The 25703-nt window shown below is 46.5% G+C and overlaps 1 protein-coding gene and 1 long non-coding RNA gene across 2 annotated transcripts in view; one reads left to right on the top strand and one right to left on the bottom strand.

Moving 5' to 3' along the window:
- The window catches only part of LOC119926986, a 31178-nt gene extending 7522 nt beyond the window's left edge, over nt 1-23656 (bottom strand). The window contains exons 1-2 of the long non-coding RNA XR_005450377.1: nt 23465-23656; nt 9851-10059 (exon numbers count right to left, since the gene is read on the bottom strand). This is a non-coding gene — a long non-coding RNA (uncharacterized LOC119926986). The remainder of the gene's footprint in view (nt 1-9850; nt 10060-23464) is intronic.
- On the top strand, nt 1516-18693 carry LOC119926984 (C-type lectin domain family 4 member K-like). Its single transcript, XM_038745480.1, has 6 exons — nt 1516-1573; nt 3592-3708; nt 9574-10125; nt 12538-12689; nt 15358-15476; nt 18448-18693. The coding sequence occupies exons 1-6, from the start codon at nt 1516-1518 to the stop codon at nt 18602-18604; spliced, it is 1155 nt and encodes a 384-aa protein (XP_038601408.1). The 3' UTR covers nt 18605-18693.
- Nucleotides 23657-25703: the final 2047 nt, after the last annotated feature.

Genomic DNA, 25703 nt, shown 5'->3' with positions numbered 1-25703 from the left:
CAAACCATCATCATCATCATCATCAATCATATTTATTGAGCGCTTACTGTATCAACTTTATGCGATCAACCATACCATTGTGGCATACCCTAAGGATACTCTAAGACTTCTCTTTAGCCACCCTTTAGTAACCCCACCCTCAGCCCCGCAGCACAGATAGAACAGGGAGTTGTCTTTCAGTTGTTACTTTTTAAAATTTTATCTGTTAAGTGTTTATTACTTATCAAATTCTACTAAACACTGGGGTACAGAGTTGGGACATAATTCTTGTCCCACATGGGGCTCCAGATTAAGTAGGAGGGAGGACAGGAGAACTGAGACACAGACAAGTTAAGTCTGCCTCCCTCTCTAGATTGTAAGCTCCTTGAGGGCAGAAAACCTGTCTATCAATCCTGTTATATTGTACTCTCCGAAGTGCTTAGTACAGTACTCTGCACACAGTAAGCATTCAATAAATATGATTGATAATGATGACAAAGATGACATCTGTCTCCCCCTCTAGACTGAAAGCTGTTGGTAAGCAGGAAACATGTCTACCAACTCTGTTGCACTGAACTTCCCCAAGCTCTGCACACCGTAAGCACCCAATAAATCCCAATGAAGATGATGATGAAGATGACATCCGCCTCCCCCTCTAGACTGTAAGCTCCTTGTAGGCAGAAAATGTGTCTACCACTTCTGTTGTACTCTCCCAAGCATTGAGTACAGAGCTCTGCACCCAGTAAGCGCCCAATAAATACCAATGATGATGATGACCTCTACTCAAGACCGTGAACTCACTGTGGGCAGAAAATGTGTCTACCACTTCTGTTGTACTCTCCCAAGCATTTAGTACAGAGCTCCGCACCCAGTAAGCGCCCAATAAATACCAATGATGATGATGACCTCTACTCAAGACCGTGAACTCATTGTAGGCAGGGAATGTGTCTACCAACTCTGTTTTATCATACTCTCCCAAGCGCTTAGTACAGTGCCCTGCGCACACCAAACACTTAATAAATACACTGATTGATTCATAGCTTAGATTCTCAGGGCAGACAGACTTAGGAGCAGCTGAAGAATTAACCCTGCTGTGAGCGTTAAATGCTCTTAAGGGGCCAGCGAATAAACCCAGATTAGAGGTTTCAAATCTGTTCCCTCCACTTCTAGACTTGATGTGCAGCAAGGTGTACAACCGACCTAGAGCCACATCCTATTATAGGAAAGGCCGGGGCAGCGGCGCCGTTATGGACGTGAACTTTTCGGACCAAAGTTATTTTTGAAGAGTAAAACCGCCCTAAACTCACGGTCGGGGTCCCCCGGGGGTTGGAGGGTCGGGGGTCCCGGGGTGAAGAAAACAATAGTTCCACGTCACTTCCTCAGAGGAGGTGGTCGGGACGGATATGCTCTGCTGAACCAACCGGGGTGGCAAGTGTGAAGCCTCGTTTCCTGTTTCTATTGCTGAGAGAGGGGTGGGTAGCGGGACGGTCTCTGAAGACTTCTGGAGAAGCAACCAGCGGCCGAGGGGGAGAAGGGATGGACCCAGAAGATTACGAGAATGTCAGTTTGGGGAAAATATCGCCCTGGCCACTGGGTAAGGAGGAGGAACTCTGGTACCGAAGGCCAACATTTCGGTGGGAGTGCTGGCACGGGCAGGGGTATGGCTTCTCTAGACTGAAATCTCACTGTGGGCAGGGGATGTGTCTGTTGTTACCTTGTACTCTCCCAAGCGCTTAGAACGGTGCTCCGCACACGCTAAGCACTCCATAAGTACAAATGACTGATTGTAATTCTGTTGTTCTCTCCCAAGCCCTTAGTACAGTGCTGTTCACACAGACTGACTGACTGTAATTCTGTTGGATTGTATTCTTCCCAGTGCTTAGTACAGTGCTCTGCACGCAGTAAGCACTCCATAAGTATGGATGACTGATTGGCTGACTGTAATTCTGCTGTATTGTACCCTTCCAAGTGCTTAGTACAATGCTCTGCTCACAGTAAGTGCTCAGAAAATACCCTTGATTAAGCGATTTGGGGGGGGAAGCAAGTTTGATGGAATGGAAGGCAACATTCAAGGAGCGAATGGGATGGAAAGACGCACTTTTGGATCTTTTAGGCTTCACTTGGAAACCATTATTCGCAATTTTCGGCATGCTCAGATGCTCACAGGTCTGATTTGAGGTGAGGATGGAGGCTGGAAGCCCAGCCCAAATACCCGTGAATGAAAATAATGATTTCAACAGCAGCTGGAATCGAATGCAGTAGAAAAATGGTGTTTAGATAGAGAGGATAGAGCATGGACCCAGGTTCTAATTCCCCCTTTGCCACGTGTCTGTTGGGTGACCTTGGGCAAGTCACTTTATTTCTCTGTGCCTCAGTTACCTCATCTGTAAAATAGGGATTGAAGACTGTGAGCCCAGTGTGAGCACAGTCCCTCTCCTACATGGGGCTCACAATCTCAATCCCCATTTTCCAGAGGAGGGGACTGAGGCCCAGAGAAGTGAAATGATTTGCCCAAGGTCACACAGCAGACGAAGTGGCGGTGCCAGGATTAAAACCCATAACCTCCGGACTCCCAAGCCTGGGCTCAATCCACTATGTCATGCTACGTACAATAATAATAATAATTGTAGTATTTGTTAAGAGTTTACTATGTGTCAGGCCCTGTACTAACATTTATAACAGGCCCAATAGAAGGATCACATCCAAAGTGGAGTGAACAACTTATTTATTTAAAGAGTTTCTTAAGCGCTTGCTAGGCATAAGCTTACGTACGTACTTACGTCCTAGTTGTAAGTATTTATTGTGCTAAGCGCTGTGGTAGAGACAAGCGAATCAGATTGGAACCAGTCTCCATCCCACAGGCATTCAATTGTATTTACTGAGCACTTACTGTGTGCAGAGCACTGTACTCAGTCCTTGGGAGAGTACGATGCAACAATAAACTGATATTTTCTGTCTATAACGTGCTAGACACAAGCTAATCAGGTTGGACATAATTCTTGTCCCACAAAGGGCTCTCACTCTTAACCCCCATTTTACAGACGGAGTAGCCGAGGCTACAGTGTAGAGGGAGGGAGACAGACAATGATATAAATAAATGACAGATAAGTACATAAGTGCCGTGGGGCTTGGAGGGAGGAGGAACAAAGGGAGCAAATAAGGGCAACGCAGAAGGGAGTGGGAGAAGAGGAAAGGGGGCTTAGTCAGGGAAGGCCTCCTGGAGGAGCTGTGCTTTCTATAAAGCTTTGAAAGGGAGGAGGGTAATTTCACAGTCTTAACCCCCATTTTTATAGGTGAGGGAAGCACAGAGAAGCAAAGTGTCTCGCCCATGGTCACACCCCGGACAAGTGGTGGAGCCAGGTTTAGAACTCACATCCTTCTGACGCCCAGGCCTGTACTCGATCCACTAGGCCACGGTGCTTTTAATTTATCTTCATCCTTAATGAAATAATCCCCACCAGAAGAAAGAAGAGAATAAGTTGCATTCTTAGGTTTTGAAAAAAGGGTCTGAGATCAGTTTGCACGCAAAAGCACTTGAAGCCCCTGTCCGGGATATAAAGTGGGGTGGGGGTGTTGAAGTTGTCTCCCCTCTGTTTCAACCTCTTTTTTCAGGACAATTTCTTAGGGTGGAGACACGTCAAACTCCCAAGACTCCATACATTGTCCGTGCTGCTCTGATCCTTCTGACTACGGCCCTGGTCGCCTCTCTCGTTGCCGTGACCATCTTGTGTAAGTTCACTTTAAATCCCCTTTGGCAGAGTCAGACACTTCGCTAGATAAAAGCGGGTTTTTTTGGTCGTTGTTCTGTTTGGTTTTTTTTTAAAATGGTATTTGTTAAGCACTTAAAGTGTTCCAGGCCGCTGTACTGAACACTGGGGTAGATGAATCCATCAACCAATGGTACTTATTGAGTGCTTACTATGTGGAGAGCACTGTACCAAACACATGGGAGAGCACAACAGAATTACGAGACGTTCCCTACCCATAACAAGCTTACAGGCTAGAGGGGGAGGCAGGCATTAATATAAGTCATTTATAATATATAATGTAAAGATATGTACATAGCTGCTGTGGGATTGGGTTTGTGGTGAATATCGAATGTCCAAAGGTGAGCCCTATGTGGAACAGGGACTCTGTCTAACCTGATTTGCTTGTATCCACCCCAGTGGTTAGTACAGTGCCTGACACATACTAAGCGCTTAACAAATACTATTATTATTATTAGCCAAGTGTATAGATGACGTGGAAAGGAGAGCGAGCTGGGGAAAAGAGCTAGGAGGCCTTCCCAGACTGGGCCCCCTCCTTCCTCTCCCCCTCCCCATCCCCCCGCCCTACCTCCTTCCCTTCCCCACAGCACCTGTATATATGTTTGTACATATTTATTTCTCTATTTATTTTACTTGTACATATTTATTCTATTTATTTTATTTTGTTAATATGTTTTGTTTTGTTGTCTGTCTCCCCCTTCTAGACTGTGAGCCCGCTGTTGTGTAGGGACCGTCTCTATATGTTGCCAACCTGCACTTCCCAAGCGCTTAGTACAGTGCTCTGCACACAGTAAGCGCTCAATAAATACGATTGAATGAATGAATGCATGAATGAAAAGAGGGCTTAATCAGGGAGTAATTAAGTTGGACTCAGTCCATGTCTCTCATGGGTCTCACCTCATTGGTAAAATGAGGTAAAATGAGTTAAGACAGTAACTGAGGCACTGAGAAGTTAAGTGACTTGTCCAAGGTCATACAGCAGGCAAGTGCAGGTAGCGGAGCTGGGATTAGAACCCAGGTCCTCTTACTCCCAGCCCCGTGTTCTTTCCACGAGGCCATGCTAGCTCTCCCACTTCTCATTTAGGGAAAAGTATTTGGCTTTTCCATGCCTCTTTATCTATGTGAAGATTATTACTGTCATCTCCTACTTCTCTTTTCCCTAGGTTAAATAATTCTAACTCCTTGTACTTTTTATCATAGGCCAATATTCATTCAGTCATATTTATTGAATGCTTACTGTGTGCAGAGCACTGTACTAAGTGCTTGGGAAGTACAAGTTGGCAACATATAGACCCGGTCCCTACCCAACAGTGGGCTCACATTCTAGAAGGGGGAGACAGAGAACAAAACAAAACATATTAACAAAATAAAATATATAGAATAATTATGTACAAATAAAATAAATAAATATTTCAACACATTAATGTCCAACCTGGTTAGCTTGGATCTAGCTCGTTGTGGGCAGGGAATGTGTTTGTTAATCATTATATTGTACTCTTCTAAGTGCTTTGCACCCAGTAGGTGCTCAATAAATAATAATAATAATAATAGTGGTAGTTGTTAAGTGCTTACTATTTGCAAAGCACTGTTCTAAGTGCTGGGGAGGATACAAGGTGATCAGGTTGTCCCGCGGGGGGCTCACAGTCTTAACACATGAGGTAACTGAGGCACAGAGAAGTGAAGTGACTTGCCCAAAGTCACACAGTGGACAAGCGGTGGAGCCGGGATTTGAACCCATGACCTCTGACTCCCAAGCCGTGTTCCATCCACTGAGCCACGCTTGATTGACTAACTGACTGAATGAATGAATATCCAACACTTAGTACTGTGCCTGGCACCTAGTAAGTGCTTAACAAGTACCATAAAAAAATTCCCAAAACAGATTTGGTAGACACATTCCCTGTTCACATTAGGGAGAGGAGAATCCAGGCAGATCCTTCATTCATTCAATGGAATTTATTGGGCTTTTACTGTGTGCAGAGCACCGTACTAAGCACTTGGGAGAGTACAGTACAACAATAAACAGACACAATCTGCCCACAATGAGTTTAGAGTCGAGAGGGGGTGGGGGAGATGGACATTAGGATAAATAAATAAATGACAGATACGTACATAAGTGGTGTGGGGCTGGGAGGGGGGATGAACAAAGGGAGCAAGTCAGGGAGATGAAGAAGAGAGTGGGAGAAGAAGAAAGGATGGCTTAGTCAGGGAAGATCTTTTGGATGAGATATGCCTTCAATAAGGCTTAGAAGCCGGGGAGAATCACTGTCTGTTGGATTTGAGGAGGGAGGGCATTCCAGGCCAGAGGCAGGATGTGGGCGATGGGTTGGTGGCAAGATAGATGATGATGATGATGATGATGGTATTTGTTAAGCGCTTACTACGTGCAAAGCCCTGTTCTAAGCGCTGGGGGGATACAAGGTGATCAGGTTGTCCCACGTGGGGCTCACAGTCTCCATCCCCATTTTCCAGATGAGGGAACTGAGGCCCCGAGAAGTGAAGTGACTTGCCCAAAGTCACACAGCTGACAATTGGCAGAGCCGGGATTTGAACCCCCGACCTCTGGCTCCAAAGCCCGGGCTCTTTCCACTGGGCCACGCTGCTTCTCTAGTTGCCATAAGAGGAGAGAAGTGTGCGGCGGGGCTGGAATAGGAGGGGGCAAGGAGATTGAGTGTTTTAAATCAATCAATCGTATTTATTGAGCGCTTACTGTGTGCAGAGCACTGTACTGAGCACTGGGGAAGACAAGTTGGCAACACATAGAGACAGTCCCTACCCAACAGTGGGCAATGGTGAGGAGTTTCTGTTTGATGTGGAGGTGGATGGACAACAACTGGAGTTTTCTGAAGACTGGGAAAACATGTCCTGAACATTTCTGAAGGAAAGGTTCACTCTCTGGACTCATGCGGGGTAATCCTTAAATTTATAGATATGAGGATGGGACCACTATCATAGTAAACAACAAGAAGTGGACTTTCCAGTTTGAAGTTCTTTAAGGGACACAGGGCAGAGAGCAAGCTGTCTCTGTCCCTTCTTTATTCTCAGTCAAAAAGCAGTTAAATTACAGGCCTCCTGAGTTGTAATGAGGAGGCACTGAAGGGGTTCGGAGCAGCAGGGTGTGACCTGCTTGGAAGTCCGAGTCAGGCAGTCAGCTAATCGTACGCTTGCGGTGTGCAGAGCATTCATTCATTCAATTCAATCAATCAATCAATCAATCGTATTTATTGAGCGCTTACTGTGTGCAGAGCACTGTACTAAGCACTTGGGAAGTACAAGTTGGCAACGTATAGAGACGGTCCCTACCCAACAGCAGGCTCACAGTCTAAAAGGGGGAGACAGAGAACAAAACCAACTAACAAAATAAAATAAATAGAATAGATATGTACAAGTAAAATAGAGTAATAAATATGTACAAACATATATACATATATACAGTATACATATATACAGAGAAGTTTCGGAGGATCAAAAAGGTAGGCTGAAGATCAGCGAGTGAAGAAAGCTAGTATATAAAATGGGGAAAGGCAGTGGACAGCAAGAATAATAATAATAAAGGAGAAGGTAACCCAAAAGGAAGGGACAGACAGACCGTTGAAAGAGTAGAGACAAGGGTGAAAATTCAATGGGAAGCAGCGTGGCTCAGTGGAAAGAGCCCGGGCTTTGGAGTCGGAGGTCAGGGGTTCGAATCCCAGCTCCTCCAATTGTCAGCTGTGTGACTTCGGGCAGTCACTTGACAATAATAATAATGTTGGTATTTGTTAAGCGCTTACTATGTGCCAGGCATTCATTCATTCAATTGTATTTATTGAGCGCTTACTGTTTGCAGAGCACTGTACTAAGCGCTTGGGAAGTACAAGTTGGCAACGTATAGAGACGGTCCCTACCCAACAGTGGGCTCACAGTCTAGAAGGGGGAGACAGACAACAAAACAAAACATGTTGAAACAGGCACTGTTCAAAGTGCTGGGGAGGTTACAAGGTGATCAGGTTGTCCCACGGGGGGCTCACAGTCATAATCCCCATTTTACAGATGAGGTAACTGAGGCACCGAGAAGTTAATTGACTTGCCCAAAGTCACACAGCTAACAAGAGGCGGAGCTGGGATTTGAACCCATGACCTCTAACCCCAAAGCCCATGCTCTTTCCACTGAGCCACGCTGCTTCGCACTTCACTTCTCTGTGCCTCAGTTCCCTCATCTGCAAAATGGGGATTAAGACTGTGAGCCCCCCGTGGGACAACCTGATCACCTTGTAACCTCCCCAGCGCTTAGAACAGTGCTTTGCACACAGTAAGTGCTTCATAAATGCCATCATTATTATTCAATTGCATTTACAGAGCGCTTACTGTGGGAGCACTGAACTTGGTGCTTGGGAGCATACAATACAACAATAGAACAGACACATTCTCTGCCCACAGTGAGCTTACAGTCCAGAGGGGGAGACAGATATTAATATAAATTAATAAATGACAGATAAGGACATAAGTGCTGTGGGGCAGAGAGGGATGAATAGAGGGACCATGTCAGGGTGATAAAGACGGGAGTGGGAGAAGAGGAAAGGGGGGTTTAATCAGAGAAGGCCTATTGGAGATGTGCTTTCATGAAGCATTATCAATCAGATCTGAAGAAAGAGGGCAGAGACAGGATGCGGGCAAGGGATCGGCGGTGAGATAGGCGAGATCGAGATACAGTAAGGAGGTTGGCATTAGAGGAGCAAATTGGGTGGACTGGGATGTAACAGAAGAGTGGCGAGGTGAAGTAGGAGGGGCAAAGCTATTGAGTGCTTTAAAGCCGACGGTAAGGAGTTTCTCTTTGATGCGGAAGTCCTTGAGGAGTGGAGAAACATGACTTGGATATTTCTGTAGAAAACCCATCCGGGCCGCAGAGTGAAGTACGGACTAGAGTTGGGAGAGACAGGAGGTTGGGTGGTCAGCAAGGAGGCTGATACAATATTCAAGGCGGGATAAGATAAATGACTGGATTAACACAGTAGCAATTTGGAGGTAGAGGAAAGGGTGGATTTTTAATAATAATATTAATAATAATAATGGTGGTATTTGTTAAGCGCTTACTATGTGCAAAGCACTGTTCTAAGCGCTGGGGAGGTTACAAGGTGATCAGGTTGTCCCGTGGTGGGGCTCACAGTTTCAATCCCCATTTTACAGATGAGGTAACTGAGGCACAGAGAAGTTAAGTGACATGCCCAAAGTCACACAGCCGACGGTTGGTGGAGCCGGGATTTGAACCCATGATGTCTGACTCCAAAGCCCGTGCTCTTTCCACTGAGCCATGCTGCTTCTCCAAAATTTTTGCGATGTTGTGAAGATTGGAGTGACAGGATTTAGGGATGGATTGAATACGTGGGTTGAATGAGAGAAAGGAGCAAAGGCCCGTACTCTGTCCACATCTTTCTGCCTTCCCCTCTGGAATGTAAGCTCACTATGGACAGGGGACGTCTACCAACTCTGATGCACTCTCCGAAGTGCTTAGTACAGTGCTCTGCACACAGTAAGCGCTCAATAAATACGATTGATTGATTGATTGTTCTGAACACAGTAAGTGTTCGATAAATACGACTGTTTGACATGGCCCGGGAGCTGAGGGCTGGGGGTTAAGGCTGTGAGCCCCATGTGGGACGTAGACCGTGTCCAACCTGATTAGCTTCTAACTACCCCGGCGCTTAGTACGGTGCCTGACCCACAGTAAGTGCTTAACAAATACCATTTAAAAAAACGACCCTCCAAGAATATGAGTGGATTCATGAAGAGCAGAGGTCTGATTTTTCAATATTTTGTGCCTGGAACTCAGAATTTAATTTCTCTCCTCCAGATTTCCAGGGAGAAAGACATCACAGGAGAGGGGAGGAGGCAGGAAGACAGAGTTGTCTGGCCAACATCAGTGCCTTGAATTTGGAAATCCAAGAGTTCAGAGGGCGTTTGGAGAACATGACGGCGCTGGCTTCGGAGGTGAAGACGTTAAGAAACCAGCTGAGACGCGCCACCGCGACGACCCGGGGTCCGGAAAGCTTGGAAGTCTATTTGGAGGGGACCCCTGTGGTTAGGAAGGACCCTGTTAGAGTGGGTGACCGTCTGGAGGATGCCCTTACCTTCAGTGAGGCCAGCGAGCTACAAGGCGGTCCTTCGGGGGATGCATTTAGCCGAGCCCCAGATACGGTGCCACCTCATGCAGAGAACACCACGGCGTTCGCTGGGTTCGCTGATGTGTCAAAGAGCTATTTGGAGGCCATCCCGGCTCCCAGGAAGGACACAAAGAAGCCACAAGGCCATTTGCAAAACGTCACTTCAGGCGAAGACCCTGTTACGTTAAAACGAGATTTGGAGAACATCAGCGTCTCCTATAAAGCAATGAGAGCCGAATATAGTAAGTCCAATTATGCCCTAGGATTCCCTAAATGATACCCTGACACCTTGGCTTAAAAGAGCTCGGTCCTGGAAGTACGAAGGTCGTGGGTTCTAATCCCGGCTCTAACGCCTGTCTGCTGTGTGGCCTTGGGCGAGTCACTTGACTTCTCTGAGCCTCAGCTACCTCATCTGTAAAATGGGGATTAAGGTTGTGAGCCCCATGAGAGACAGGGACTGTGTCCAACCCGATTTCCTTGTACTTCGTACAGTGCTTGGCACTTAGGAGAGCACTGGTATGGGCATTTGGAAAAGTACAATACATCAGAATTAGCAGACATGTTTCCTACTTATAGCGAGCGTACAATCTTCCACACTTTGTGTACAAAAACAGTTCCTTGTGGCACATGTGGCGGGCCCTCACAAGCACTTGTGCTTTTTTGGTTCCCTGGTCTTTTTGAAGCCTTTACTCTGCACACAGTAGATGTGCAAGCGCTTAGTACAGTGCTCTGCACACAGTAAGCGCTCAATAAATACAATTGATGATGATGATGATGATGTGACGACTGCAGACTGTAAGCTCGCTCCGTAGACTGTAAGCTCATTGTGGGCAGGGGATGCTTCTGTTATGATGTTGCTAATTTGTACTTCCCAAGCGCTTAGTACAGTGCTCTGCACACAGTAAGCGCTCAATAAATACGATTGATGATGATGATGATAACAATAATTATGGCATTTATTAAGCACTTACTATGTGCCAGGCCCTGTACTGAGTTCTGGGGTGGAGATAAGCAAATCAGTTTGGACACAGTCCCTGTCCCTCACGGGGCTCACAGCCTTAAGCCCCATTTTACAGACGAGGTAACTGAGGCACAGAGAAGTGAAGTAACTTGCCCAAGGTCACACAGCATTTAAGTGGCAGAGCCAGGATTAGAACCCAAAACCTTCTGATTCCCCTACTGTACTATCCCAAGCACTTAGTACAGTGCTCTGCACACAGTAAGCGCTCAATAAACACGAATGCCTGACTGACTGAATAGTAAGCGCCTAACAGAGTACCATAATTATTATTATTCCCTGACATCTTCAGTTTCTCATTCTCCGGCTCCCGAGATGGCCCCCCGGCCTATTTTATTTGCTTCATTCTCCAAGAGTTTTGCTAGTTTGCCTCAACAAAGCAGATATCGCATGTTTTCTCCCTATCCCAAGATATCTTGTCTACTTGATCATAGCAAATTGTCCAAAGTCTAGAGACCATTTTTCTTCTGTTTGATCAGTGATTGTCTCAATGTTAGGAAACTAGACACCAACTCCCCTCCTTAAATTAAGCACTTCCCTTACAATTTGTCTCGATCTCTCTCATCACCTAACTCCAAGGCCACGGCTCTAGTTTGGTTCTTCGATGACTAAATTTGTCGGCAGATTATTTTGGATTTTTGGCACTACGTTCCATTGGGATCCAACAACAGTAGGATTTTAGACACTAAGTTGGCTCCTTCAACTGGGTTCCTTTCCCCTGTTTTTCATAGAGAAGTAACATGGTGTAGCGGATAAAGCCAGGGCTTGGGCGTCAGAAAGTCATGGGTTCTAATCCCGGCTCCACCGCTTGTCTGCTGTGTGATCCGGGGCAAGACGCTTCACTTCTCTGTGCCTCAGTTGCCTCATCTGTAAAACGGGGAATGAGACCGTGAGCACCATGTGGGTCAGAGACTGTGTCCAACCCGATCTGTTTGTATCCACCCCAGCGCTTAGTACTATGCCTGGCGTAGCGTAAGTGCTTAACAAATACCACAATTATTATTATCAAATTTTCTCAGGAAAATTTTAAAGAAAGGAGAAAGCTGATTTTTCTGGGCAGGTGGGCTCAAAGATCGGGACTGATTATTTTGTTTATTTGTACATATTTATTCTAATTATTTTGTTAATTTGTTTTGTTGTCTGTCTCCCCCTTCTCGACTGTGAGCCCCCCGTTGGGTAGGGACCGTCTCTAGATGTTGCCAACTTGTACTTCCCAAGCGCTTAGTACAGTGCTCTGCACACAGTGAGCGCTCAATAAATACGATTGAATGAATGAATGAATGACTGGGTAGAAATACACCCACACCTGTTGGTGACCGTAGCCAGCTTCTTTCCTTTAGGAAGCATGACCTAGTGGAAAGAGCATGGGCCTGGGACTCAAATGCGGATCCCGCGATTTGTCTGCCGTGTGACTTTGAGCAAGTCATTTTGCTTCTCTGGGCCTCAGTTTCCTCATCTGTAAAATGGGGATGCAACACCCATGGTCCCTCTCCTTTAGACCGTGGGCCCCACGTAGGGCAGGGCCTGTGTCCAACCTGATTATCCCGGCTGAACCCCAGCACCACATGTACTAAACGCTTAACAGATACCCCAATTCTACTTAAGACTGAAGTCCCCTCTTCCCCCTCCTCCCCAGATGCCATCCTAAACATGTTCCTTGGAGGCTGGAGGCTGTACGGAGGGAATCTCTACTATTTTTCTCAAGATAAAAAGTCCTGGGACGAGGCGGAGCGCTTTTGCAAGTCTTGGAATTCCCACCTGACATCCGTGACGTCCAAGAAAGAGCAGGTCTGTGTGGCCCCGTCTTCCCCCCTTCTCGCTCCCTGGGTCCCAAGGGTGCTGGCGGTGAGTGGTTTATTCCCCAAGAGAATCCCTGAGTGTGTCTGTGTGCCGCGTGAGATTTCGTTATGTACAGGCCGCCCAGCTTATGGCTCCTGGGGGAATCCCCTATTTTTGATCTTCGGTCTTCCCCCCTGGTTCCGGCTAAACTTTAATAAAAGTGCGTAGAGGCCTTGAGGCTAGAAGCAGAATTCGCCTTACATCCTCTCCCCTGGGTCTCCAGCTGGAAAACTCACGCTCAGGACTCGAACAATCCGCTGAGCGCTTTCAGACAATTCTCCGGATAACCGGGAAAATGAGTGGGCTGTTAATATCGAGCCTGTCATGGATGGGGAAGGTGTCTACCGACTCTGGAGGAGAAACACCATGGCCTGGTGGGTAATAATAATAATAATAATGATGGCCTTTATTAAGTCCTTACTATGTGCAAAGCACTGCTCTAAGCACTGGGGAGGTTACAAGATGATCTGGTTGTCCCACGGTTGTCACAGTCTTAATCCCCATTTTACAGACGAGGTAACTGAGGCCCAGAGAAGTTAAGGGACTTGCCCAAAGTCACACAGCTGACATGTGGCGGAGCTGGGATCTGAACCCATGACCTCTAACTCCAAAGCCCATGCTCTTTCCAGTGAGCCACACTGCTTCTCTACAGCACACAGGCCTGGGAATAGAATCAATCAATCGTATTTATTGAGCGCCTACTGTGTGCAGAGCACTGTACTAAGCGCTTGGGAAGTACAAGTTGGCAACATATAGAGACAGTCCCTACCCAACAGTGGGCTCACAGTCTAAAGGGAATAGAAGGACCTGGTACTAACCCTTGCTCAGCCACTTGTGGGTTGTGTGGCCTCGGGCAAGTCACTTCACTTCTCTGGGCCTCAGTTACCTCATCTGTAAAATGGGGGTTAAGACGGTCAGCCCCACATAGGACAGGGACTGTGTCCAAACCGATTAGCTTGCATCTACCCCAGCACTTCTAACAGTGCTTGTACACAGTAAGCTCTTGATACCATTATTATTATTATTATTAATTTTATTATTTTATAATTTATTATAAATTATAAATTAAATAGGTTTAATTTATATTATATATTTATAATTTATTATAATTTTATTATTAATTCAACATGAAAAATTAGTAGTAGTAGTGGTAGTATTATGTGGGACATGGACTGTGTCCAACCCAATTACTTTGCAGCGTGGCTCAGTGGAAACAGCCCGGGCTTTGGAGTCAGAGGTCATGGGTTCAAATCCCGCTCCGCCACGTGTCAGCTGTGTGACTTTGGGCAAGTCACTTCACTTCTCTGGGCCTCAGTTACCTCATCTGCAAAATGGGGATTGAGTGTGAGCCCCCCGTGGGACAACCTGATCGCCTTGTATCCCCCCAGCGCTTAGAACAGTGCTTTGCACATAGTGAGCGCTTAACAAGTACCATCATTATTATTATTATTATTTGTATTTACCCTAGCACATAGAGCAGTGCCTGGCACAAAGTAAGCACCTTAAAAAAGGCAAAAAAACTAAAAAACTCTGTTATAGTGTCCTCTTCCAAGTGCCTAGTACAGTGCTCGGCAAAGATTAAGTGCTCAATGAATACAATTGATTGATTGACTGAGGATGATCATGGGCCCCTTCCTTCCTCTCCCCCTCGTCCCCCTCTCCATCCCCCCCATCTTACCTCCTTCCCTTCCCCACAGCACCTGTATATATGGATATATGTTTGTACATATTTATTACTTTATTTATTTATTTTACTTGTACATATCTATTCTATTTATTTTATTTTGTTAGGATGTTTGGTTTTGTTCTCTGTCTCCCCCTTTTAGACTGTGAGCCCACTGTTGGGTAGCGACTGTCTCTAGATGTTGCCAATTTGTACTTCCCAAGCGCTTAGTACAGTGCTCTGCACATAGTAAGCGCTCAATAAATACGATTGATTATGATGATGATGATGATGATGATGGTTTCCCAGGGAGCTCCCAGCTGCGTCAAATCCATCCTCTCTCTCCTGGGACAGACTACTCCTCCGTATCTAGGTCAGTCGACTCAGAGCTCCAATTAGCTCCAACATTCGTAAACATGGATATCACAAAGACCTGGGCCCAGCAGCCAGCGCTTGACGCTGTACCCTCCCAGGCACTTAGTACAGTGTCCTGCACACGGTAAACACTCAATAAATACGAATGAATGAAGGAATGAATCCGAGAAGCGGCTCTAGAGAACCACCAGGAATCCGCGGGATGGGCGGGCCAAAAGTCGGGGGCCGCTTCCTGCTTTTTCCCCCGGGGTATTACCGGAGGTAAGATGGAGATATCTTACCTCCTTCCCTTCCCCACAGCACCTGTATATATGTTTGTACATATTTATTACTCTATTTATTTATTTTACTTGTACATATCTATTCTATTTATTTTATTTTGTTAGTATGTTTGGTTTGGTTCTCTGTCTCCCCCTTTTAGACTGTGAGCCCACTGTTGGGTAGGGACTGTCTCTATATGTTGCCAATTTGTACTTCCCAAGCGCTTAGTACAGTGCTCTGCACACAGTAAGCGCTCAATAAATACGATTGATGATGATGATGATATCGCAACCTCTCCTCACGGGTTTTGTCCCACAGGACTACCTCTCCAAAAAGAGCAAAGGCACTCCTCACTGGATCGGACTGAGGGACAGAGGGACGGGACGCCGACGGAGTTGGTCGGATGGGACGCCGTTCCAAGAGGCAGAGAGCAAGTGGTGGGTATATAAGAATAATAAGGACGGTGTGTGTTAACTGCTTACTAGGCGCCAGGGACTATACTAAGTGCTGGGGTCAATACAGATTGGATCGGACGCAGTCCCTGTCCCATGTGGGGCTCACAGTCTCAACTCCCATTTTACAGATAAGGGAACTGAGGCACAGAGAAGTTAAGGGATTTGCCCAAGGTCACATAAGAGATGAATGGGATTGGAAGCCATGAATCCCAGGCCCGTGCTCTATCCACTAGGCCATGCTGCTTCTCACTATGCCATGTAACCTTTTAGACTGTGAGCCCACTGTTGGGTAGGGACTGTCTCTATATGTTGCCAATTTGTACTTCCCAAGCGCTTAGTACAGTGCTCTGCACATAGTAAGCGCTCAATAAATACGATTGATGATGATGATGATGATGATGATGTAACCGGTTCTGTCCACAGCCCCCATCCCTTCACCATTCACGCAGTCCGGCCCGTTCCTCCATTTTTCCCCTGAAGAAAGAGGAATGCCTGTTCCAATCAATCAATCGATCCTATTTATTGAATGCAGAGCACTGTACTAAGTGCTTGGGAGTGCACGAGAAGGAGCACGGCCTAGTGGATAAAGCATGAGCTTGGGAGTCGCAAAGTCTTGGGTTCCAATCCCGGTTCTGCCACTTGTCTGCCGGGTGACCTTGGGTAAATCACTTAACTCCTCTGGGCTTCCTTCATTCAGTCGTATTTATTGAGCGCTTACTGTGTGCAGAGCACTGTACTAAGCGCTTGCCTTCCCTCATCTGGAAAATGGGGACTAAGACCGTGAGCCCTGTGTGGGACAGCACCTGGGTCCAACCCGATGATCTACCCCAGCGCTTAGAACAGAGCCTGGCATGTAGTAAGCACTTAACAAGTACCATAATTATGACAATATAACAGAGGTGGTAGGCATGCTTTCTGCCCACGAGGAGCTGTCTACAGTTCCAGGCAGGAGCGGGGATTTGAGCAAGGGCCGTTAGTGTTGGAAGAGTAAGTTGGTGTGCGGGTTGCAGTGGGAGAAGGGTGAGGATTAGTAGAAGCACTTATTAATAATGATAATAACGATGGCACTTGTTAAGCATTTAGTATGTGCAGAACACTGTTCAAAGCGCTGGGGGGGACACAAGGTGATCAAATTGTCCCACGTGGGGCTCACAGTCTTAATCCCCATTTTACAGATGAGGTAACTGAGGTTCAGAAAACTTAAGTGACTTCCCCAAGGTCACACAGCAGACATGTGGTGGAGGTGGGATTCGAACCCATGACCTCTGACTCCACTGTGGCTCTTTCCACTGAGCCACGCTGCTTCTCTAAGCACACTTGTCTGCTGTGTGACCTTAGGCAAGTCACTTCACTTCTCTGGGCCTCAGTGACCTCATCTATTAAATGGGGATGAAGAGAGTGAGCCCCATGTGGGACAGGGACTGTGTCCAACCTCATAAACATGTATCTACCCCGGCACTTAGAATCAATCAATCAATCGTGTTTATTGAGCGCTTACTGTGTGCAGAGCACTGTACTAAGCGCTTGGGAAGTACAAGTTGGCAACATATAGAGACGGTCCCTACCCAACAGTGGGCTCACAGTCTAGAACGGTGCTTGGCACTTAACAAGCACTTAAGTCCCATAATTATTATTAGCTATTACTAGGAGGAAAAGAGCGAATTAAGTGCCTTAAATCGATAGTGAGGAGGTTCTCTTTGATAAGGAGATGGATGAGCAACCGCAGATGGTTTCTGGGGTGCGTAGAATGATATTTTAGAAAAAATATCTGGGCACAAGAGTGAGGTATGGATTGGGGGAGGGAAAGACTGGAGAGAGGGACGTTAGCGAAGAGGCTGATGAGGTGGTCGAGGCAGGATACGATGAATGCTTGGAGTAGCGTGGTAGCGGTTTGGATGGAGAGAAAGTAGTGGATTCTTGGACAGAAAATGGGATGGGGCTGGAGACAAAGGAGGAGAAAAAGGAAAAAGGGAGAGAGTTGAGAGATTAAGTCTCCCTGTATTCCCACACTGTGCTTGAGCCCTACAAAAAGAATCACTGGATTTCAAAGAGAAGCCTTCTTTCCAGCTAAGTCCTATTGGCTTTAAAGCAGTCGATCACCTTGCCCCCTCCAACCTCACCTCGCCACTCTCCTACTACAACCCACTCTGCACATTTTGCTCCTCTAATCACAACCTTCTCATTGTACCTCAATCTCGCCACCAACCTCTCAGTCACGTCCTGCCTCTGGCCTGGAACGCCCTCCTTCCTCATATCTGTCAGACGATGACTCTCCCTCCCTTCAAAGCCTTATTGAAGGCCCATCGCCTCTAAGAGGCCTTCCCTGATTAAGCTCTCTTTTCCTTTTCTTCAGCTCCCTTCTGAGTCGCCCTGACTTGCTCCTTTTATTCGTCCCCCTCCTCAGCTCCACAGCACTTATGTACATACCTGCAATTTATTTATTTATATTGTCTGCCCCCCTAGAATGTAAGCTTGCTGTGAGCAAGGAATAGGTCTGTTATATTGTTCAATTGTACTCTCCCAAATGCTTAGTACAGTGCTCTGCACCCAGTTAGCACTTAATAAATACAGTCTGCTGACAGTGAGCTCTAAATCCACTTTTTGCTTTCCTTCCTTGGGCTCCTGGGCTTTTCCCGTGGAACAGACTTCTTGCAAACGTCCTCTGAGTCTTCTAGCTGAGATGAAACTTTCACACCAATGCCTTGTCTGTGACTACCTTACACATTTATTTATTTATTTATTTATTTTACTTGTACATTTCTATCCTATTTATTTTGTTTTGTTAGTATGTTTGGTTTTGTTCTCTGTCTCCCCCTTTTAGACCGTGAGCCCACTGTTGGGTAGGGACTGTCTCTGTGTGCTGCCAATTTGTACTTCCCAAGCGCTTAGTACAGTGCTCTGCACATAGTAAGCGCTCAATAAATACGATTGATTGATTGATTGATTGATCTAGGTTTTGGGAAGAAGGTCGGCCGGACAACCGGAGGCAAGAAGAGGAATGTGTCGAGATGCGGACAAAAGAGCGAAGCTCGTGGAATGGTGGGGACTGTCAAAATCGGCTGCATTGGATCTGTAAGAAAGTTCCTAGGCAGTTTGGGTCGAGCACGTAGGAGGATGACAGGACCGTATCTCTGAGCGTCACTGAACTCCAAAGGAGGATTGATCATCCAGAACTGGACTAAAAAGCAAACTGGACACCTCCGTTCCCTTCTACCAATAAAGAAGGTGATGTCTCTTGCCTTTCCCAGCAGCAAACACTCCTCCTATTCAGAGGCAAGCCCCAGCCTGGGGGCCAATAATTCAAATAGAAACCCATCTGTCACCTTTCAAATTCCCTCTAGACTGTAAGCTTGAAAGAGACATGGAACATATCTGACTATTCTGGTGTAGTGTGTCTTCCCAAGAGCTCAGTACGGTGTTCCACACATAGTAAACGCTCAATAATTTCCACTGATTGAAGCTGCACGGAGTGCCGGATGGGAGAGAACTAGAACTGGTCAGGCCAGTGGTGTCGGCATGAAGGTGTCCAGGAGCCATGGACAAAGGTAGCGAGTCACAGGGGGCAAGTTGGCCTGTGAGCAGATGCAGAATAGTCACATCAGGGAGGGCAGGGAGAAAAACCTTGATCTTGATTGGGGGCAGCTGATGATTCCGTAAACCTAGCTTTTTTTTTTTTAATGGTAAGTGCTTACGGTGTGCCAGGCACTGTGCTACGCACTGGGGTAGATAAACAGGTTGGGCACAGCCCATGTCCCATGTGGGGCTCATAGTCTTAATCCCTATTACACAGATGAGGTAACCGAGGTCAAAAGAAGTGAAGTGACTTGCCCAAAGTCATGCCTAGCCCCCGTCGACTGCTGGAAGCAGACCTCCCACCCCAGAGGGTATCTGTGGGGTCTGAAAGACTGGGGAAGCAATATGGCATAAAGGATAGAGCCCAGGCCTGGGAGTTAGAAGGTCATGGGTTCTTATCCGGGCTCCACCACTTGTCTGCTTGTGTGACCTTTGGCAAGTCACTTAACTTCTGTGTGCCTCAGTTACCTCATCTGTAAAATGGGGTTTGAGACTGTGAGCCCCACGTGGGGCAGGGGTTGTGACCAACCCGATTAGTATTATTATAATGGCATTTATTAAGCACTTACTATGTGCCAAACCTGATGTACTTGTATCCACTCCAGCGCTTAGTAGTGTCTGGCACCTAGTAATTACTTAAGTAGCAGAATTATTGTTATTATTTAGTTGTTCAAAAGCTATTTCTGTAGCTCTGAAGGTAAAGGATGAGAAACAGAATCAAGGTCAGTCTCACCATCCAGTGGGATCACAACAAACTTTTATTTTTTCTGGCCTCTGTCACTGAAATGTCAATCAATCAGCTGTATTTATTGAGCGCTTCCTAGGGCTTGGGAGAGTACAGTATAGCAGAGTTGGTAGAAACGTTCCCTGCCCACAAGGAGTTTACAGTCTAGAAGGGGAGGCAGACATTAAAAGAAATTACGGATATATACATCAGTGCTGTGCGGGTGAGGGTGGGGTGAAGAAACAGTGCAAATCCAGGTGCATCGGTAATGGTGAAGGGCGAGGGAATCTGGGGAGTGAGGGGGCTTCGTTGGAAAAAGCCTCTTAAAGGAGAATTTATTTTAATAAGGAGCTGAAGGTGGGAAGAGTGACGGTCTGTCGGATGTGAAGACTGTGAGCCCACTGTTGGGTAGGGACTGTCTCTATATATTGCCAATTTGTACTTCCCAAGCGCTTAGTACAGTGCTCTGCACACAGTAAGCGCTAAATAAATACGATTGATGATGATGATGATGTGAAGAGGGAGGGCGTTCCAGGCTACAGGTAGGACATGGGCAAAGCTTTGGTTGACGGCGAGATAGGTGAAATTGAGGTATGGTGTGGAGGTTAGTGTTAGGGGAGTGAAGTATGGACTGGAGTGGGGAGAGACAGCAGGCTGGGAGGTCGGCGAGGAGGCTGATATATAGTATTCAAGGTGGGATCAGATAGGTGCTTGGATTCATGTTGTAGCAGTTTGGATGGAGAGGAAAGGGAGTGTTTTAGCAACCTTGTGAAGGTAGAACCAACAGAATTCGGTGACTATGTGGGTTGAGAAAGAGACCCAGCCCACAACACTTAGGACCATATCTGTAATTTATTCAGATTAATGTATGTCTCCCTTCTAGACTGTAAGCTCATTGTAGGCAGGGAATGTGTCCGCTTATTTTTATATTGTACTCTTCCTCGTGCTCGTACACATAGTACCGTGCCTGGCATGTAGTAGTAAGTGCTTAACAAATACCATAAAAATAAATACCATTGATGTTGACGATGAGGCTGTGGGGACCAGCGGCTCTGGGTTTTGGGGAAGGTGGGGGTTGTGTGTGCGAGTAGTTTGGGAGGAGCGGCACCCCTTATAGGGATAGGAGCCCAGCTGTTCTTCTGGAAATTACTGGGAAACGGTAAACATACCTCAAGGTCATTGTGGGCAGGGAATGTGCCAGTTTACCGCTGTACTGTGCTCTCCCAAGTGCTTACTACAGTGCTCCGCACACAGAAAGTGCTCAATAAACACGATTGAATGAATGAATCTCTGCTGTCTCCCCACCAACCTCTCGCCCACGACCTGCCTCTGGCCTGGAATGCCCTCCTTCTTCTTACCACACAGACGATCACTCTCCCCACCTTCAAAGCCTTATTGAGGGCACATCTCCTCCAAGAGGCCTTCCCTGACTAAGCCCTCATTTCCTCTTCTCCCTCTCCTTTCTGCGTCACCCTTGCTCTTGGATTTGCACCCTTAATTTACACTTCCCTCAGCTCCACAACACCTATGTACATATCCATAATTTATTGATTTATATTCACGTCTGCCTCCCCCCCAGACTGTAAGCTCATTGTCGACAGGGAACGTGTCTACCAACTCTGTTATGCTGTACTCTCCCAAGCGCTTAGTACGGTGCTTTGTACATGGTAAGGAGGCATCTTCCCTCCTCAATTTCCTGGAAGAGTGGATAATCATAATACCAAGAAAAATAATTCTGATATTTGTTAAGTATTTACTATGTGCCAGGTACTGTCCTGAGCGCTGGGGTAAACACAAGAAAATCAGATTGGACACAGTCCCTGGCAGTTAGTCAATCATCAGTCTCACATAGGGCTCACAATCTTAATCCCCATTTCACAGATGAGGGAACTGAGGCCCAGAATAGTGAAGTGACTTGCCCAAGGTCACCCAGCAGACAAGTGGGGGAGGATCCAGGTCTTCTTTTAGACTGTGAGCCCACTGCTGGGTAGCAACTGTTTCTATATGTTGCCAACTTGTACTTCCCAAGCGCTTAGTACAGTGCTCTGCACACAGTAAGTGCTCAATAAATACAATTGATTGATTGATTCTGATTTCCCAGGCCTGTGCTCTGTCCATTCATTTGGTGATATTTACTGAGCACTTACTGTGTGTAGAGCATTGTTCTAAGCACTTGGGAGAGGACAATAGAGCAATAAACAGACACATTCCCTGCCCACAACCAGCTTACAGCCTAGAGGATGAGCTTACACACTAGAGGGGATGTCACAAAAGTCAGCTTCCCGCCTTGCTTCCTCCAGCCCTAGGAAAAAGGCTCAGACTGCAGGTTTCCCATTCTCATTTCACCCCAATTTCCCAGTGACCCCCAGCCTCATTCGTGGGGGCATCAAAGAGGCCACAATCCTCCTCCTGACCCATCCACGAATCCACCGTTCCTTTCAGGCACCTCCTGATGGCAAGAGAGGGAGGACGGTCAATCCTTTCCATGCCCTCTCAGTCAGTCATTTTTTTTAATGGTATTTGTTAAGCACTTACTATGTGCCAGGCCCTTAACTAAGTGCTGGAGTAGATACAAGCTAATCAGGTTGGACACAGTCCCTGACCCACATGGGGCTCACAGTCTTCATCGCCATTCTACAGATGAGGAAACTGGGGCACAGAGAAGTGAACTGACTTGCCCAAGGTCACATTCTAGACAAGTGTGCTTACTGGGTGCGGAGCACTGTGCTACACTCTTGGGAGAGAGCACTATAACAGAGTTGGTAGAGATGTTCCCTGCCATTTTTACCCTCTTCCCTCTCAGGGGTCAGCTCATTGCCCGGGTGAGCTCAGTCTGGCCTGCATCCTCCTCTGGTCCCTGATCAAAATACACCAACCCCCTGTGAGAGATTTATTTATATTAACGTCTGCCTCCCCATCTATACTGGAAATTCTTTTTTCAAACAAAAAATGTTATTTGTTAAACACTTACTGTGTGCCAGGCTCTGTTCTAAGCACTGGGGTAGATACAAGATAATCAGGTTGGACACCATCCCTGTCCCACACAGGGCTCACAGTCTTAATCCCCATTTTACAGATGAGGTAACCAAGGTTATTGACAGAGAAGTGAAGTAGCTTGCACAGAGTAAGCGTTTAAAGAGTGCCATTTTTTTTAACATATAGCAAAAAAAAAAATCAGAACAAACCCTATGACAAACAGCAGGGCTGGGGAACTCTGCCCCATGGTGATGGTTTTGCAAATCTGTTGTGTGGAAGGAACTCTGTGTACAACAGAGTACAGTGCTCTGCACACAGTAAGCGCTCAATAAATACGATTGATTGAAAACCAGCTCAGGACCCGTTCACTGAAGAACTTGGATAACAGAAACAGCATGGCCTACTGGAGACAGCACAGGCCTTAGTCCAAGGGACCTGAGTTCTAATCGTGAGTTGCTTGCTGCACAACCATAGACAAGTCACTTAACTTTCTGGGTCTCAGTTTCCTCACCTGTAAAACAGGAATACCTGTTCTCCCCACTACTTACACTACAATTCCTACGTAAGGCAGTGACTGTGTCCAACCTCATTAACTTGTACCTACCCCAGCATTTAAAAGAGTGGTTTAACACATAGTAAGTACTTTACAAATACCACAAAAATCTGAAAAAATAGAGGAACAAACCCATTGTCTTACCTGGTCTGATCAGTCTCCCTCAGAACTCTTCTTTGGCTCCCAGCTGTACTTCTGGCCTGGTGTCACAGCACTGTGGCAAGTTTGTTCTTATTTTAAAATCTAGAAACTTCGTGTATCGGATGTTGAGTACATGATATTTAATTTCCACCTGGACCCCTCTGGCCTGATTTCAGCCTGAGAAGATTGTGGGATGCTGTTAAAGTAAGAGGATAAAAAGTTGGAGGGTCTTGGATGGGCTCTTAGTGCAACAATAACAACAACAAGGATAGTAACGACGGTAATAATAATAGCCGTATTTGTTAAGCACTTACTACGTGTCAGATACAGGGATGGAAACAAGCAAATCAGGTTGGGCACAGTCCCTTTCACACATGGGGCCCACAGTCTTAAACCCCATTTTACAGATGAGATTACTGAGGCTCAGAAAAGGCAAATGACTTGCCCGAGATCACTCTGCAGACAAGTGGCAGAGTCAGGACTAAAACCCAGGTCTTTCGGATTCCCAGGCCCACTCCCAGGAGAACAAGGTGGATACAAGTTACCCCAAATGTGACTGGAAAGCTGGGCTCTTTTACTGCAACGGTTGGAACGCATTTGTGCCGAAGAGTTAACCAAGATGAAAGCTTTAATCAGTTGGTGTGCAAAGAGCCAATCATGTAATTTAGCACATATGAGCATAAACTTAAACCTACGAGCAGCTGGTGCTCAAGGATGCAAGCATATGATTTAACGCACATGAACATAACTGATCTAACAAAATTATAAACAGCTGATGCTCTTTGAGTACAATCCTACCATTAAAGCCATATGAACATAAAGGTTTCAAATGCCTCATCTCTTGCCCACCCATGCAGCACATAAGATATCATCACGTCTCTTTGTGCTTAGTGGCCTGCGAGTCACCAGGTTGTGGGTTCTAATGCTGGCTCTGCCACTTGTCTGCTGTGTGACCTTGGGCAAGTCTCCCTGTCTCCGTCACCTCATCTGTAAAATGGGGATTGAGACTGGGAGCCCCACGTGGGACAGGGACTTTGTTCAACCCCATTTCCTTGTATCTACCCCGGTCCTCAGTACAGTGCCTGGCACACAGTGGCGCTTAACACATACCACAACTATTAATATTATGACAACTTCATAGCTCCAACTGCTGATGCCAGCAGGACAAGGGAAAGAATTGGAGGTGAGGAGAGAAGTGAAGGGAGGCAAGGAGAGGGGAGAACAAAAGCAAGGAGGAGAGCCCCCTTATCGCCACTTTAAAATCAATTGCCGCAATGGTGTCCTGTACAACAGTTGCACTGGACACTGTGAGAGTTTCAGGCCACCCCAATCCCTTGCCTAAGGTGGTTTTCAATGCCCCCCTTCTCCACCGCCTGGCTCGAGAGCCAGAAGAGCCAGAGATAAATCCCAAACTCCGCTCTGCTCAGCATCCAGGGAGAGTATAATAATAAGGGTAATGGTACTTGTTAAGCGCTTACTACATGCCAAGCACTGCTCTGTTAGGGTAGATACAAATTAATCAGGTCGGACACAGTCCCTGGGGCTCGCCCTCTTAATCCCCATTTTACAGATGAGTTAAATGATGCCCAGGGAAGTTAAGTGACTTGTCCAAGGTCACACAGCAGACATGGGCTAGAGTTGGCATGAGAAGCCTGATGCCCAGGCCCGTATTCTATCCACTACGCCAAGCTTAGTAACCCAGGGGCTCTGCCCTACCAATCTAGACTGCAAGCTCACTGTGGGCAGGGAATGTGTAGCAACTCTGTTATACTATAATCTCCCAAGCACTTAATATGGTGCTCTGTACAGAGTAAGCACTCAATAAATATGATTGATTGATTGGTATTTTTGTAGTTCTTACTGCAGAGCACTGTAGTAAGCTCTTTGTGGGCAGGGAATGTGTCTGTTTATTGTTATATTGTACTCTCCCAAGCACTTAGTACACTGCCTTGCACACAGTAAGTGCTGCTGCTGCCGCTGATGGTATTTGTTAAGCGCTTACTATGTGCAAAGCACTGTTCTAAGCACTGGGGAGATACAAGGGGATCGGGTTGTCCCACGTGGGGCTCGCAATCTTAATCCCCATTTTACAGATGAGGTAACTGAGGCACAGAGAAGTGAAGTGACTTGCCCAAAGTCACACAGCAGACACGTGGCGGAGTCGGGACTAGAACCCATGACCTCCGACTCCCAAGCCCGGGCTCTTTCCACTGAGCCTCACTGCTTCTCAATAAATACGACT

This window comes from Tachyglossus aculeatus, chromosome 4 (assembly GCF_015852505.1).
Source record: "Tachyglossus aculeatus isolate mTacAcu1 chromosome 4, mTacAcu1.pri, whole genome shotgun sequence".
Taxonomy (NCBI): domain Eukaryota; kingdom Metazoa; phylum Chordata; class Mammalia; order Monotremata; family Tachyglossidae; genus Tachyglossus; species Tachyglossus aculeatus.
Note: the sequence above shows the minus strand (reverse complement) of the source record. Positions and strands in the feature narration are given on the sequence as shown.